The 18,520-nt window shown below is 35.6% G+C and overlaps 1 protein-coding gene across 19 annotated transcripts in view; it reads right to left on the bottom strand.

Moving 5' to 3' along the window:
- Window positions 1–18,520, bottom strand: part of ABI2 (abl interactor 2) — a 130,463-nt gene that overhangs the window by 11,322 nt on the left and 100,621 nt on the right. For 8 of the 19 annotated variants that reach the window (XM_056808238.1, XM_056808230.1, XM_016425171.2 and 5 more), the window contains one exon: window positions 4,509–4,682. In XM_056808238.1, coding sequence (XP_056664216.1) covers window positions 4,509–4,682 — 174 coding nt within the window. Of the gene's footprint in view, window positions 1–4,508; window positions 4,683–12,590; window positions 12,678–18,520 lie in introns of all 19 variants that reach the window. The other 11 variants (XM_007501901.3, XM_056808233.1, XM_007501897.3 and 8 more) reach the window with 2 other exon arrangements.

Consider the following 18,520-nt stretch of genomic DNA (forward strand, 5'->3'; position numbering starts at 1 on the left):
GATGCAGAGTGAAGGAAGCAGAACCAGGAGAACATTGTACACAGGGACTGATACACTGTGGTAAAATCAAATGTAATGGACTTCTCTACTAGTAGCAATGCAATGATCCAGAACTATTCAGAGGGACATAAAAGAAAGAACACTATCCACATCCAGAGGAAGAACTGCGGGCAAAGAAACACAACTGGTTGATCATATGGGTCAGTGGGGCTATGACTGGGAAAGTGGACTCTAAAATATCACCCTAGTACAAATATTAATAATAAGGAAATGGCCTTGATTGATGATGATGTTAAACCCAGTGGAATTGTGCATCAGACATGAGAGGGGCTGCGGGGAAGAGAGGGAAGGAACATGAGTTTTCTAACCATGGAAAATTATTCTAAATCATCTACTTAAATAAAATTTTAAAAATGCTTTTATACCCCCTAAAAATAATAAAATATAAATCCTTGCCACCACAAAAAGAGCTGCTATAAATACTTTCTTTTTTTTTTCATCTTTTTGGGATACAGATCTAGTAATAGTATGGTTGAATCAAAGAATATGTAGTTTTATAGCACTTTGGGCATGACTCCAAATTGCTCTCCAGAATGTCTGGATCACTTCACAACTCCACCAATTGTATATTAGTGTCCCAATTTTCCCACATCCTCTCCAACATTATCATTTTCCTTTTCTATCCTATTAGTCAATCTGGTATCTCAAAGTTGTCTTAATTTGCATTTCTCTAATCAATAATGATTTGGATCATTTTTTCACAGGACTATACATTACTTTGATCTCATCTGAAAACTACCTGTTCATATCCTTCACCCTTTTATCAATTGGGGAATGACTTGCATTCTTATAAATTTAGCTTAGTTCTCTACATATCTGAGAAATGAGGCTTTTATTTTGCTCCCGGTTTTGTTTTCCTTCTAATCTTTGTTGTAATGGTTTGTTTGTGCTAAACCCTTTTATTTTAATATAATTAAAATTATTAATTTTAAATTCTGTAATGCTTTTCTTTTGTTTGGTCATAAATTCTGCCCTTATCCATAGACCTGACAGGTAAATTATGCCATGATCCCCTTATTTGCTTACAGAATCATCCTTTATTCTAAATCATGTATCCATTTTGACTTTATCTTGGCATATAGTGTCAGACATCGGTCTATACCTAGTTTCTGACATATTGTTTTCAGTTTTTTGGCAAATAGTGAGTTTTTGTCCCAAAATTCAAAATATTTAAGTTTATCAAGCACTACTTTGCTCATTTACTACTGTATTATGCACCTACTCTATTCCATTGACCCACTATTCTAATTCTTAGCCAGTAACAGAATGTCTTGATAATTACCACTTTATAATACAGTTTGAGATAGATCACCTTCCTTCATATTTTTTTCATTAATTCCCTTAATATTTATGATCTTTTATTCTTCTGGATAAATTTTATTATTTTTTCTAGATCAAAGAAATAATTTCTTGGTAGCTGGATTGCTATGTACTGAATAGGTAATTTAAGTAGGATCATTATTTTTATTATATTGACTCAGCCTGCCCAGGAGCAATTAATGTTTTTCCAATTGTTTAGATATGATTTTATTTGTGTGAAGTGTTTTGTATTGTGTCCATTTTGTTCCTTGGTTTGTCTTGACAGAAAGACCCGCCATATACTGTATACTGCCTACAGTTATTTTACATGAAATTTCTCTATCTCTTGCTGCTGCACTTTGTTGATAATATACAGAAATGCTGATGATATATGTGGGTTTATTTTATATCCTGCAACTCTGCTAAAAAATTGTTGTTGAATTATTTCAATTAAGTTTTTAGCTGATTTTCTAAGCAAACCATCATATCATCTGAAAAGAGTGAGTTTAGTTTCCTCATTGCCTATTCTTATTCCTCTAATTTCTTTTTCAAATTACTATTATGATTCTCTCATATTTTTAGTACAATATTGAATCATAGTAATAATGGGAACCCTTGCTTATTCACCCATGATCTTACTAGGAAGGTTTATCCCCATTACAAATAAGGCTAGTTGATAGTTTTAGATAAATACTACTACTTATTTTAAGGAAAACTCCATTTATTCTTATGTTCCCCAGTGTTATTAGTAAGAATAGATGTATTTTATCAAGTCTTTTCTATATCTATTGAGATAATCATGTGATTTTTGTTTATTTTGCTACTGATATGGTCAATTATACTGTTTTCTTTTTTTTTTTTAATCTTATCTTTTGTCTTATAATCAATACTATTTATTGGTTCTGAGGCAGAAGAGCATTAAGGGCTAGACAGTTGGGGTTAAGTACCATGCTCAGGGTCATACAATTAGGAAAGTCTTTGAGATCACATCTGAATCCAGATCCTCTTATCTCCTGTGACACCTAGCTGCCCCTTTAATAGTTGTCTTCATGTTGAACCAGTCCTACATTCCTGGTATAAATACCACCTAGTCATAGTGTATAATCCATGTAATATTTTGCTATAATTTCCTTATTAGTATTTTACTTTAAATTTTTGCATCTGCATTCTCCATTTAATTGAACACCTATTCCCCTCTCTTCCACCCCAAAAGGATGATGCTCAGTTTAGCTAGGTAAAGTCCTAGCTCCTTTGCCTCCTGGAATATAATTTTATAGGCCCTCTGATTCATGAATGTAGAAGTTACTAAATCTTGTGTTCTCCTGACTGTGGCTCCACAATATTGGAATCATTTCTGTTTGGTTGCTTGCAGCATTTTTCCTTAACCTAGGAATTCTGGAATTTGACTAGAACATATTAAAAATTAATTGGGCATGGTGGAAAGAGCAGCAGATCTGGAGTCAGAAGGACCTGGGTTTAAATCAGATACTTTATGGCTATGTCACCCTGGGCAAGTCACTTAGCCTGATTGTCTTTGCCCTTTTGGGGGCAAAAAAATTGAAAAATGAAGGATTATCCATAAACTGAGGAATGGTTGAGTAAATTACAGTACATGATTGTAACAATACTATTGTGCTATAAGAAATGACAAGCAGGAGGAGCTCAGAAAAACCTGGAAAGACATACAAACTGAAGCAGAGTGAAATAAGCAGAAACAGGAGAACATTGTACAGTAACAGGAATATTGTACAATGAACAACAATGAATGACTTCGCTATTCTCAGCAATACAATAATCCACAACAATCCCACAGAACTCATGGATTTTTTAAAAAGGCCAACTGTTTCCACAAAAAGAACTGACAGACTCTGAATCCAGACCAAAGAAAATTTTTTCACTTTCTTTTTTTTGTCATTATTCATATTTCCTTCCACAAAAGGATTAATATGGGAAAATGTTTTGCATGATTACACATGTATAATCTATATGAGTCTGCTTTCCTCAGGGGGTGAGGAGAGGAAGAGAATTCAAGACTCAATTACTTTTTAAATGTTGGAAACTGTTTTCACATGTAATTGGAGGAAATGAAACTAAAGATCATAAGCTCCTTGGGGGCAGGGATTTTTTTGTCCCTTTTTGTATCCCCAGGATTTAGTATATGTCTAGTACATAATAGGCACTTAATAAATATTTACTTATTGATCACTTTAGGAGCACTTAAGTTTTCTTTAGACTGAAAATGTACAATCATGTACAAAATGTACAATCATTTTCTTCTGTAGCTTCATTTTTCCTAATACTAGTTTTCTTTCAAGAGTCATTTTTTTCCTTTGATGGACATCTTATTGGTTATTAAATCTCTTATTGATTTCATTTTTATAATACTTTCATTTCTTTCATTTTACAGTACTTTCATTATTGCTTTTGACTGATATAGAGGCAATAAGCTTTCCCTTGAAATATTCATAAATTTACCTTTCCAGTGAACTAAGTCATTAACAATGTTTTTCTTAGGATAAATTTCTTTATGGCAATTCTTATTCTTAAATTAAATATCCCTAATTATACTACAAAATAATTCTTTAGAAGCTTCAACAGTAAAAATAACTTTGAGAAATTTTTTTACATTCATAGGAAACATCTTTAGGGAAAGTCAAAAAAAAAGACAAAAATGTCATTTTTTCCTGTATGCTTGTGGTAGAAAAAGCAAGTAATTACTTTTAGGTAAGAAGTGATATTATGTGAAAAAATAGGTACAACAAAAAAAGACCAGATTTTTCTTCTTCTTTTTTTAAATAAAATCCTTACCTCCCATCTTAAAATCAATATTAAGTATTGGTTCTAGGGCAGAAGAGCACTAAGAGCTAGGCAATTGGGGTTAAGTAACTTGCCCAGAATTACACAGTTGGGAAATGTATGCGGCCAAATTTGAATCTGGGACCTCCTGTCTCCAGGCTAACTGCCCCACAATGACCAGGATTTTCAAATTACAGTCTAGCAGCGCTTTTTAAAATCATATAAATCTTTAAAACTGAGAGGAGAATTTGAAGAACATAACAAATAGAAATTCACTTTGAAACAGACAATTTGAAATTTTCTTCACTTCTGTTCTGAATTCTTCCTCTCTCCATATATCACTGTATAGTTACCTTTTTCTAAATAGGTCCTTGGTGCCCAGGGAGGGTCTTCTTCTGCGTAGGGATCACTGTACTCTACCACAGCTGCCTCTTCTTCCTCATAATCTTCTGGAGGCGGAGGTGGAGGTGGGGATTCATCAAAGACTGGTTCTTCTGCAGGAGGTGGAGGAGGAGGAGTGTCTGAAACTAATAAATCATTAAGATGATAACAAAAATATACAAATAAATATTTGGATTTTTTCTCATTCTAAGGTTGTTCTATCATAGAATTCAGATTTGGAAATGGACATTTAAGAAAACCACAGTTAGAAAGAGGGCAAAAGAGGGCCCACCAACATTTTAGCATCTAAAAGCTTTAAGTCTGATATTGTTCTAGATCACCTGGGGATCTAACAAGAGCTTCAAAATTATCCAAGGTAACCCTTTCCTGACACATGAATTTTGTTGATATCCTTTGACAAGTAATTTAGCCTCTGCTTCAACTATTCAATGATGAGAAACTGTCTAAATCAGCCCACTCCATTTCAGGTCTAATGCTATATACCTCCTTGGAATTGACAACCATGGATCTACCCATTTCCATACATAAGTCACAAAGAAAATATCTAAGTCCTCTTCCATGTTCAAATGTTCAAAGATAACTAAAACTGTCCTTCTAAGACACCATGGTATCCTTAAGTCATGGTTTTGAGTTCCCTTGGCATTCCTGGATCAATATCTTCTGGACAGTTTATCAATACCTCTATCAAAGTATGATAACTAAAACTCAATACAATATTTCAGATATGATCTGACTAGGTTACCTGTACAAGAAACTATTATTTCTCATAATCTTAAATCCATAGTTTTATGAATGAAAATTTCATTTTGCTAGGGAGGTTGGGGGGTGGGGGGAGAGAACCAAATGGAACATCATACTATTGAATCATTTTGATCTTTCAATCAACTAAAAGTTCCAAGTCTTTTTCAGATGAACTGATGTCTGGCCAACCCTTTCTTAATTCTAAACTTGTAATATTTATTTTTTAACCTGAGTTCAGGAGTTCATATTTATTCTCAAATTAAGAATTGTAAAGAATTTAATAATTTCATAAAAGTTAGTGGCTATCATTCCAGATTTTTTTCATCTGGAAATAGGATAAGATTCCTTCATCCAAGCCTCTGGAAAAAAAGTTGAACAAAAGGGAATTACAAATAGACCTGTAGCATTCCACTAATAAACACATTCCTCCAAGTTGAAACCAACTTATGAACATAGGCAGTGTGGTACAATAGAAAGAGCACTAGCTCTGGAATCCAAGGACCATGATTCAAATACTATCTTTGATGCTTACCTCCTGTGTGGTCTAATACAAATCACTTAACCTCTCTGGGCCTCAGATTTCTCATCTGTAAAGTGAAGTGTTTGGAACAAAGGGCCTCTCAGGTTCTTTCCAGCTCTATATCTAGCCTTTGGGTATGGTCATTCTGCTAGTTCTGAATCTTCTTAATTAGACTCATCATTCAATCTACAGTTCTGCAATTTGTCTATAGGATATAATGAGAAATTGACAAATACCAAACAATACTCCTGGTATCTCTCATAATAGTAATACTGTCCAAAGAGATTTGGATTATCCTGTCATAATGTATCTTAATGAAGCTGGCTCCTAAAGACCAACATAGAGCTAGCTTACAACTATCCATTTAATAATTAGTTCTGGAATTCTTCCTTTCTTCACTCCAAGCACAGCAGACCAAATCTGGCAGCAATTTTTTTTGCACCTTTTTAAAGATAGGAATAATATTTGTTAGTCTTCAATTATCTGATATTTTTCTCTTCTCTATGATTCCTTAAGGATCAATGACCTTAGAGATCACATCTATGAATTCTTTAAATAGCCTAGGATTTAACTCATTTAGGTCAGGAGACCTGAACTAATTTACTAAGCAAGAACCTAGTATAAGGGACAGTTTATCTTTAAGGTCTTTTCATAAGGAACACTTAAAAGACAGAAACAACAGGAAAAAATGCCATGGAAGGAAAAAAAGATTATATTGTAAAAAGATTTAGGGTACTGGATGTCACTGTTATGGATAAACATTTTCATGTCTAATGAATAGAAAAAGAACCATGTTTTAATATACACAGATAAAATGTGTGTATGAAATAGCTTTCAAATTACATTCTAGACTTTTATCCAGAATCTATGGATTTGAGGACCTGGGTCTCTTTGTCAACAAGGTAAAATGATACCCTGATCAAATAGGCACAGTTTAACACTGAAAGAGGTAAAATCTTTGATTTGTTAAAAAATAAAGAAACTGCAAGAGAGACGTGAATGTGAAAACAGTTTTTTAAGGGTATCAAAAAGATACTGGTACCTCCATGCTTTATAGCTAAAGAGAGTAAAACTAAGAAAATGTCTAATTATATCAACATTTTGAGACCAAGAGTCTCCTAGGACACTAAGAGGTATCATTTTTTTTAAAGAACTCTCTATTTGATCAAAGATATGTAGGGAATTGTGCCTTTTTACGTTGAGAGTAAGTCCCTGAAAGACAATAAGCTCTTATTTATCAAGCAAGACGGTGATAGGAAAGGAAATGGAAAGTAATAAGAGTTAAAGATAAAGCAGGAAGCAGTTAGAAGAGGCCCGATGAGAAAAGGATTTTGCTGGGCAACTCCAGATTGGCTGAAGAAAGAACTGATTTCATGAGCTGGTAACTCCAGTTGAAGAAGTGAAATTTCTGTGAAGCACTTATTGCTCTTTGGTGCCAATTCTGGCTTTAGAAGGAAAAGCAAGAGGAAAGGCTGCAAATGCTGAGTAATCTTGAATTGTGCTGCTGTGAGCCCCATTCTGATTGAACAGTGCAGAGTCCAGCAGGGGTGGGGGGGGGGGCTGGGGGGGGGGGGGTTGGTGAATGACAGGCTGGGCTCTGGAGCTGAGATATCCCCAGCTGGATGAGCTTGGCATTTGAATTTATTTAAAGAGAACTGCTGTTCACAATGAGAGCTAACGTTTTTCAAAACACTTTTAAGAATGAAGTCTTAAATTAAAAGATCATTAAAGCAAAGGAGAGCAGAAAGGAAGAGAGGAAAGTGGACAAGAGGATAGGATTTCTGAGTGAAAAGTAGTGAAGCTCAACAGTAAGGAGGTCATTTTGTGTAGTACAAATCATCCTGATCCCCATGAGCACATGGGTTTTCCACCCTACTGTCCAAGTCGGGGTCTTAGATTCTTCACAACCACTGAGTGCATTAGTAGGAGAGAGTAATCTGAATTTATCTGTGTATTGTGATGCATTTTATCATTTATGGATTTCCTTTAATACATTAGTATCTATACTCCTATTATTTCTTTTGTCTTAAGTAAATAGTTATGGTTAAGATACAAACATGTCAATGTTGGGAAAGACTAGCTGTGTGTATAGAAAATACACTGCATGGGGGCAGGGGAAGTATATTTCTCCTCAACTGAGTTGTGCCGGGTTGTGAAGAGAATTTGAATGTAGCCCTGAGAGTGGCCTGTCTCTACTACCATAGACACCACCAGAGGGAGCCAAATCCAGGAAGTGCCCGTATCCCCCAAAGAGGTGGGGAAGGTATATGGGCAGAGAGACCACTTGAACACACTTATCTCATTACATCCTGAGGGCACTGGGAAAAACTAGTCATGTATTAAAGGTGTTACCATAGTAACTCTTCACCACATTTGTTCTACCTCTTCCAGTCTGAATTATCCTTCAAATAGAAAATGGAAGAAAAATGTATCCGAATAAGTTCTCATTTTGTTTGTTCTGTCAACATTCCAGTTTTCCCCAATATAGCCATGAAAGTCCCTTCTGTGATTGTTTAATTTCTTTCTTTTCCTTCTTTTGTTTTTTTCCCCTTCATTACCTTGTTTCTGCCTGTGCCTCTCATCATGTTCAAGGAACAGCAGGAGGGAAGCCAGTATCACTAGACTGAAGAGTGAAGGAAGGTTTGGGGAGGGCGGGTTATGAATATAAGGTATCAGAAGACTCGAAAAGTTGGGAAGGGCCTGGTTAGGTGGGACTTTAAAAGCCAGAAAGAATTTCATATTTGATTGTAGCAAATCCCAGCTCTGCCTGCTTGACCTGGGGTGGATCATTTGACCCATTTCTCTTGTTTTCAGTTTCTTAATCTATAAAATAAGGGGATTGAACAAGATTGTCTCTAAGGTTCCCACCAGCTCTACGTAGGAAACTATGCCATCTGATCTGGGCCTTGTAGGAAGATTATGATAGCTAAAGATGGGGTAAAATACATTTCAGGCGTGGAATGGAAGTAGGAGGGCAGAACAGTGATTCTAGTCTGGTTGAAGCATGATTTATAAGAGGCAGTACTGTAGAATTAAAACTAAAAAGGAAGAATGAAACCGATTGTGTCCTACATGCAAGTGTTTGCAAAAGTGTGTGTGTGCATGTGTGTGTGTGTGTGTGTGTGTGTGTGTGCACACACGCACACGCACGCACATGACTGGTTCCTTTTCTTCATCAGGTTAAATAATGATTTTTGAGTATACCTTACTCTTCTTGAACTGTCTTCCTTCTTAGTGTCTCTGGCTGTCACACCATAAATCATTCCTCCAAATTCTCTGAAATAAGTATTTTTAAAGTCCAAAGTATGTCTGACTATTTTCAACATCCTCCACCTTGGATTTCATGAATTCTAAGATGATATGGTGACTTTTTCCCAAGGTTTTTATCCTTTCTACTATCAATACAAGGAATACTGATCAAATTTGTTGATGATACAATGCAGAGGGATAGCTAATACACTACACAAAAGAGTTCAGATTCAAAAGATCTTCACAGACTAAAACACTAGGCCAAATCCAATGAAGTTATTAATTTAAGAGAGAAAAACATGAAGTCTGTTAATGTGGGTTCAAAAACTGTACTTCTTAAGTACAATACTAGGGTTATATACCAATTCAGCTAAAAAAAATCAAGAGTTTTAATGAAATACAGGTTCAAGAGAAGTCAAATGAATGATACAACAACCAAGAAAACTAATGCAATCTTATGCAACATTTAGATAATATATAGATATTATATATAGATCAACAGATAATGTAAAATCCTCCCTTTGGCTTTTAAGTCCTCCACAATCTAGCTCTAATCCAGCCTTTCTAATCATGTCGCACGATTACATCCCATCCACCCCCTTACTCTGCCATCAAGTGACAGTGGACTTAGAACTTCTCTCTCCTCTCCACCATCTTCTCTGGTCAGATAACTTCTCTGTACCTCCCCCCCCCCCTTTCCTTGCCTTCCAGCTTCCCTTTTAAGGGCAGGAACTATCCTTCCTTCTTTTTTTTTTCTGGTCTATCCAGGGCTTAATCCAGTCCCTGGGAAGCAGTAAGTACTTAATAAATGTTTATCAACTAACTGGCCTTCTTGCTGCTTCTTGAACACAACACTCCATGTCCAGACTCAGCATTTCCCCTGTCTGTCTCTTGTGGCTGGAGCACTCCTTCTTCCAGTCACCTCTTACCTCCCCCTCAATGCTTAGACAATGCTGCTTTCTACAAGAAGCCTTTCCTAGTGTTGCTTACTCTACATGCTTCCTCTCAGATTAACTTGTAATATACCTGTTTGTACGTAGCTGTTTTACTACTGTCTTCTTCCTTCCCCATTAGACTGTGAGCTCTTTAAGGACAAGGACTGTCTTTGGCCTTTCTTTGTATCTCTGGCACTTAGCACAGTGCCTGACATGTGGGAGGAAACAAATAAATGCTGGCTGCAAGTTAATCTATGATCTAAATTTTCCTGAGATGAGCTAGACATTTCTTAAAGAGCCAAGACAGATGACACTAATTTCAAATGTCTCCTTAGCATAATGACTGCCACAAAGCAGGCATTTAATAAATGTTTACTGACTACCTCTTTGAATATAATCAAATATAAAAAATGTGAGTTCATTAACTGCCCTATTTCAAACTGAAAGTACATGAGTTACCATTATCATCTAAGTAAACTTCCTCATTTATTTTATTTCTTAGTTGTGAAAGTATGAAGCTGCTGCTAATTTCAAAAGTTCTGGAGATGGTAATTTATGCCTGTATAGTTGCATTGCTTTTACTCTTCCCATACTGATCATTTTATTCTTCACTCCATAATATTTATAAAATTGTAAAACTACTACTGGGAGGTGAGAAGATTGGATTTGGCTATCTTCTGATTGTAACAATGAAGGTACTTAGCGCTTTCTTTATTGGGAAGATTAAATTGTAATCCCCTATCTATTTTTAGATTTTAATCCCCAAAAGTGTTAAGCCAGTATTTAAAGTAGATCTGTAGACCTACCCATTTTAACCACAAAAAGGTGCAAACACCCATTTCATACATTGTGTGGGGGGTCTGTGACCCATGTGTGAAAGAGTGGGCAGTGCTAGAGAGGAGCGTCTGCTGTGATTGGTAGATGTAAAAATTTAGCGGTGGTAACTCACTCTCTCTCTCTCTCTCTCTCTCTCTCTCTCTCTCTCTCTCTCTCTCTCTCTCTCTCTCTCTCTCTTCCTTAAGTAAACTACCATAAACTACATTTTATTTTAGTAATTCATTTTAGGATTTAGAAATTAAATCCCTGGCGACCACCAATTAAATATATTCCATCCCAACCATAAACTCACAAAGAAAAAAACTATTTTTCTTTCAAGAATAACTGATTGATTCCCAGGAATGCTAGACAACCACACCAAGATGTTCCAAAGGCACCTAAAAATCAGTAATCCCAAAATGGAACTTATGATCTTTCCCCCTCAGAAAAATTCCTTTCCCTAACTTCACATTTTTCCTGAGTACTTAATAATTCTTCTACCAGATTTATAACCTCAAAGTCATCACCTCATTCCCCCATCAATTAACAAATCTTGTTCATTTTGCCCCCACAATACTCTCACATCTTTGTTCTCTTTACTCACATCACCACCGCCCAAGTTTAGACCCAAATTACCTCTTACCTGCACTATTCAAACAACTTATTAATTGTCCTCCCTGCATTTAGTCTCTCCCTGCTCCAATTTATTCTTCAGCTGTAGTTGACAAATAAATGTTCCTAAAGCACAGATCTGACCATCCCCAATTCAAGAAGCTCCAGGGACTCCTATTGCTTCTAGAATGAAATAAAAACTTCTCTCTTTAGCATTTAAAGCTCCATACCACCATTACAGGCTGGTTATACATTATTCTATGTCACAAGTTCTAAATTCCACCCAACTCACTGGGGGCTATTTTTGGTAGTGGTGTTCCCCCCTCCCCCAAACCTTGCCTTCTGTCTTAGAATCAATAATAATGGTTCCAAGGCAGAAGAGTGGTAAGGGCTAAGCAATGGGAGTTAAGTGACTTGCCCAGGGTCATAGAGCTAATAAGTATCTGAGGCCAGATTTCAACCCAAGACCTCCCATCTCCAGATCTGGCTCTCTATCCACTTAGTTACCTCACTCCCCTCACTGTTTTTCACACAGGAGGTTCAATATCCTGCCCCCAACACTGCAGCCTGTTCCTCAGGCCTGGGATGCTCTTTCTCTTCATCTCAGCATCTTGGGGCCCTACATCCCATGAAAATTTAGCTCAAGTGGCACTTCTTTAATGAAATCCTTCCTAATTTTCCCAAGTTTTTTATGGCACAACCCCCCCTCCCATAACTTTGTATTTAATATGTCTATATTTTGTTTACTTCCAGCAAAATTCAAACTCTCTGGGAGTAGGGATATTTGTATTCACAGTGACTGGCACTTTAAGAAGTGCTTATGCCTTCCTTATTTAATTCAATTATTCAAATGTATGGCCAAAAATAATAATATGATGACAAATGAAACAGCAAAATTCTAAAACATATACAATTACCTTTATATTACATAGAAAGAAAAAACAAAAACAATTTTTTTGAAAATAGAATTTTCAATAACAGTTTTAAGGATTTAATAACAGTTTTAAAGAATAAACTGTATAGCCTCTGAACTGAGATAGGTAGACAAAAAGCTTTTTTATATGACTTGCCAAAAAAGGAAAGCAATTAGAAAAGGTCAGTAATATATATACACCTTTTATACCTACAGTCTGATCAATAGCATAAAGAAATGAACTTACTATTTTCTTGGACTCTGGCCACAAATCCCATTAAAGGCAACTGAGGAGTTACCTGTAGGATGGATGGAGGAGGAGGAGCAACAGATGCTGGAAAAAAAAAAGGAGGGGAGGAAGGTGGGGCTCAAGTTACATTAAAAATAAAGGATAATACAATAAAACTAAAGGCTAAAAACAAGATTCTCCCCACTATTCAGAAATACTTGGTAAGATATTACACAAGGCCTTTTAAGGAGGGAAAAAAAAAACAACAAAATCACAAGTGGACTTTTAAAAATCTTTAATATTTCAAAGAAGTGGAGCCTATGAACTTGGCTAGGGTAGTCCTTCAAGAACAGATACTTACAACCTTTACAGCCTGCTAAAACCTGCCATATCTTGCCCTCCAATGCCACATGCTATAATAACCAAATATTACCTCCATATCATCACGAGGCATCAGAGTAGGGTATTAAAGGAAATTTTAGACAAAGATTTTAAATTAAAGCGAAATTCATTTTTCATAAAACATTTATCATAAAGGTTTCAACTAAAATTTATTACCTATTGATAGTTTCATATCAAAGGCTACATATTACCTCTTAATTAACCATTTTTCTATATTATCATAAATGGGATTTTTGTGTGTATGAACATATCAACTTAAGAGTTTATATTATAATGCTTATAATTACCATAGTTAAAGAAAGATGTGTGTAGCCTATCATATGGCATTTTGTGCTTTTCACCCTGTATTCTTAGTCAAATAAATAAGTGGATTAAACCATCCTCAAAACGAAGGTACTGTAGAATCAAACCTTTTCTCCTATTACTCCTCAGAATATAATTTTTATTCCAAGATGCCTAATTCCCTGACTTTTCTCCACAGATGCTGTATTAATTCCTGCCTTTGTTCTTTCACTCATGCTATTTAGGAATACCACCCTTCCCCTTTTTCCATCCCACTTAACACTTAAGACCTATATATTCTTTAAGACAACTATATCCTATTAGAGATAAAAAGAGCCCAAAGAGGGACTGCAGGAGAGCAGTATGCTAATGCACTGTTGATGGAACTGTAAAATGATCTCATTATCTAGAAAGTGAATTGGAATTATTATTATTTCCCAAATCACTTAAACTACATATTACTAGGACAGACCTGAAGACATAAAAGAAAAAGGGAAAGAACTAATCTGCACAAAAAGTTTACAGCAGCACTTTTTGTCATAGCAGAGTTGGAAACAAAATGGTTGACTGTCAGTTGGGGAAGGGCAAGACAAACTATCATATGTAAATGTAATGGAATATTGCTGCATTGACAGAATAAGCTGGGGAGGATTTGATGACAGAGAAACTGGGAAGGATTTGTATGTATAATGGAGTAGAGTCAGGAGGACAATTTTTAATGTTTACAACATTACAAAGGAAGACAACTGTGAACAATTTAAGAATTTTTATCAATGCAATGGACCAATCACAATTTGAGAGGGCTGATTATCAATCATGAAACCCTCACTTTTTTGTAAAGAGGAGATAGACGGAAAGGAAGGAGCGAGCCACAAATTTTCCACACAAAGTCAACGTGTGATTTGTTTTCCTTAAGTGTACCTATTTAAAACAAAGGAGGGTTTTGAGGTGAGGAAAGTCTAAAGCTATGAAGGATATTTGGGGGATCTAAGCATATAAATGCTTCACTGCTAGAAGCTAAAATAAACTGGAAGCCAAAGTAGGTGAAGATGGCTCAAGAAACATATTTCTCATTGCACTAATAGAATAAGAAGGAAGTCGGCAACCTGTTGGAACCTATAGGAACCTTGATCCCCCACAAACACTCTATAAATGCATCAGAAAGGAACAAAAGTGAAGAAAACTAGAGACAAACCCCTATAAGGCACTCTGTCCAGTCCAGTGCTATATAAAAGGTCTGTAAGAATCCTGGGGAATATCTGAGTAGTGATAAATCAGGAGAGATGGAAAATAAGGTCAACAGGCAGCTACAAGAGACAGCCCAGACCAGTGCCCAGACCAGGATCCAGGCAATTCATATATTAACCTAACCTTGCATCCCAATCCAAGTCACAGTTAAGAACCAAAGCAGGAAAAAGAACCAGGGTAGCACTTGGAAAACAAAGAACCAAAGATCTTGCAGGAGACTTCTGCTACCAGTACAATCAATACCATTTGGTAGGGGCCTGTTGGGGTCACACAGCAAGGGACAAAGTCAATTCTGAGTTTAAGAAACTGTAAAAAGAAAAGGAACCAAGTAAGAAATAGGAACCAAAACCGAAGAATCTGAAAACTAAGACAAAACACAGAAATTCCTGAAAACTAGTTATAGCCATTACATCTGGGGCCAAGAAAGACTTGTCCATGCTTTCTAAGACTGTGAAGAGCATAGTCTGACCTAAGAATAAAGCTCCAATTCAGAAACTAAGGTTGGAAATATGAATAAACAAAAGAAAACACCAAATGAAAAAATACTATGAACTAAAAGAAGTCTAAGAGGTAAACTCAAAGAAGAAAGTAACTCCTCAGAGAAAAGACTATCCTGACCTGACCACAAATACTTCAAAAGAGTTACCTAGATGAAATTAAATGGGACATACAAATTGTAATGTTAAAGGAAATGAGGTCTTGGGAAGAAGAAATGGCAAAGACAATTACTATTCTAAAACAGCCAGTGGTAAATTTACCCAAGGAAGAAACTCTCTGAAAATTATAATTGACCAAAAAAGACAACGAATAGCATAAAACAAGAATTGTTTTTTTTTAATTGGACAAATTAAGAATAACATATATCATTTCAAAAATTGTTTAGGAAAACAATTCCAGGAGAAATGATTCCCCCATATCACAAGACTAAGAATCATTTGAACAAAATCTGAAATTAACAAAAAGTCCCAATTCTGTTAAAACTAAATGATAAAGTAAAAATTGAAAGCATCTACCTCCTACTAATCTAAAGTGGAAACTCTCCAGAATGTCATACCCAAATTCCAAAATGTTTATATGTCAAAAAAAAGGCTTCAAGCATCCAGAAAAGAAAAAAGTTCCAATTACTGAGAGAAGAAAGTCAGTCACAAAAGACTTATTTATCAGTTGTTAAAATAAGGAGAAGAGAGCTTGTAATATATATTCCACAAACAATAAAATCTGACATACAAGAGTAACTTATCCAACAAAACAAATACAATCTTTTAAAGGGGGAGGGAGGATGAATCTTTAATGAAATAGAGGATTTCCAAGTACTTCTGAACAAAAATCTTCACATATGAGCAGAAATTTCAAAATTCAGGAAATACAACCGCAGACGTATTCAATATACAAAAAGATCCAAGATTATAAAATAACTAACCTTCTGAGACTTTATTTTCATAAAGTACAAGCAAAGTTTCCCTCTCCTCTTTGGGCATTTTCAAAAACATTTAACCAGCCTTCTTTTGAGAAGCATCAGTACTGCTAGCTCTCATTCCTCTCAATCCTTCCCTTACAATTCACCAAGTGAAAGGGGGGGGGGATTATTGTAATAAATAAGCATGGTATAGCAAAATGAACCCATATAGTGGCCATGTCCAAAACACGTATCTGGGCATTTTCTATCTATTACCTAGATGAAGAGGGAGGTAAGGTAACATGCTTCATATATCCACTGAAACATAGCTATCTCATTTCTTTGCTCAGACTTCTTAAGTCTTTTAAAGTTGTTTTTCTTTCTAGGAATTGTTCTCCTGATTCTGCTCACTTCATACTACCCGTGATTCTCTGAAATTTTATCTTTTGTCATTTCTTAGAACAGAATAAGAATCCATTACATTCATATACCACAATTTGTTTAGCCATCGTCCCCAATTATGTAAGAGACATTCTAAGGTTTCCCTCAGATTTTAGTTCATTCCTTCCCCCCCTCCTTTTAATCCCTTTTCAGGATCAAGAAATTTATTTTGCTTGTGACTTATGTAACCACTATTATCCTCCTAAATGCCCCCCTTTATTCCTTGCTCCCCAATTATGTCTGACATGTTTCTTCAATAAATTGTTTCTCTTCTCTAATGCAAATACCAACAACATGGAAATGGGTTCGAATCAAGGACACATGTGATACCCAGTGGAATGGCATGTTGGCTGTGGGAGAGGTGGGGGGGGGGGGGGGAAAAGAAAATGATCTTTGTCTCCAATGAATAATGTTTGGAAATGACCAAATAAAATAATGTTTAAAAAAAATAAAACAAATAAAGAGAGAAGGAAAAAAATGGTTTCTCTTTTCAGTCCTCCATCTGTTTCATAGTGAAATTCATGATGCCTGATCCTCTGACTCTTTTTTCTATGCCTGCATATTCTTCTCATGTACCCCAAAATTATGAGAAATAGAAAATTATATCTACTGCTTCAGCAGTTTTTTCTCCCTTCCCTCCTTTTTTTCTTCTTAAAATCTTCAGAACAGAAACAATATGCACTGATACAAACTCTATTTTTATTAATTCCCTCAATAAGAACATTAAGGTTCTGAAGAGACAATTGTTCTCTCCTTACTAAAACATAACATTGTATTGCTATAAAACTCTTAATTACTCAAATAAATTTATATTTTGGGTTGTTTGGACTTTTTTGTTTGTATTTCAAAGTTACTATCTAACTCCATTCCTTCCATAAAAAATGCTTGGGAATTCCCCTATTCCTTGGGGAAGAGGAGTGGAATAATATCACAAAAAATAAAAACATAAAACAAATTTTAACAATTTACAGTCTACAGACTGAGTTTACAAATGCTTATTCTAGTGGAGATGATAAGCATCCTTCACTAACTTGGAGAAGTATGGCTAGTTGGGCCAAACTCTTGATAATGGAGTGCATTTAAGTAGCCCAAGTACTTAATTCTAGGTACTTGGTATGTGGTACTTAAGTACTGTTTCAGGATTAGAGGCAAGATTTGAAGTCAGGCTTTCCTGATTCAACCTTAGCACATTCTCTACCATACCATGCACATTAACTACTTACAGCCAAGTCTCTTTACCTTCATATTCTCAGTTTCCCCCAGGAATAATTGACAACTTAACTGATGAGCTATACAACTGCGACTCATCATGTGAGAAGATAATCCTCATAGATAATGCTTTTGTTTGCCTTGTTGTTTTAGGATCTCTAGTTCATCTTTCATGTTTGTAGCACACTACTTTTTACATTTTTTACATTTTACATTTCCATTCCTTTACATTGGTATAAAGGTGTCAAAGGCCCCAAGCAGAACTACACCCTCTTTCCTTGGATTTTTACTTTGGGAGCTTGTCCTATGTGATAAATATTCTCTGTGTAATACAACTTGGAGGATTTACTCCTCCTGTCCCCCATTTTTCTGTTCCCAGTTTAAAGTCTATTTGATGAGATTTGCAAACTATCAAGTAAATACATTCTTCACAGTTCTTATTAGATGCAAACCAGCCGTGGCCAGGAGGCAGCAATTTTTACCAGGATATTTTTAACTATGACCCAAAACTGAAATCCCACTCTCAAATATATTTTCACTTCCCAAATCTCCCCATAGTCAGCAACAATGAAAACAATGTGATTTGGAGATTTGCATTTTGGCCAAGACTTTATAATAGTTGTCAATGCTTTAGAAGTTCCTTGTCAATTTCATGTGTGTTCATGTAAATCACCATAAGGCACTAATAGTCATCCTCTAACTAATCTCATGGAGGCATTCTAAATAGTAGGAATGCCAAAAAGATTATTTTTTCTCTTATCACATAATTCCAAATCACTTTCCCAAACAGTTGAATGATAGCCCCAATAGTGTGTGGCAAGGATTTGTCTTCCCACACCTCCATCCAACTCTGACTACTATTTTTATCAACTTTACCAATTTTGTAGGTATGAAGCTTCATCTGCTTCAATTTACTTTAAAATCTCAGCTAAATATCCATTCTACCGTGTTGCAATTTAACACTGAAAGA

The sequence above is a fragment of the Monodelphis domestica genome, chromosome 8, assembly GCF_027887165.1.
Source record: "Monodelphis domestica isolate mMonDom1 chromosome 8, mMonDom1.pri, whole genome shotgun sequence".
Lineage (NCBI taxonomy): Eukaryota > Metazoa > Chordata > Mammalia > Didelphimorphia > Didelphidae > Monodelphis > Monodelphis domestica.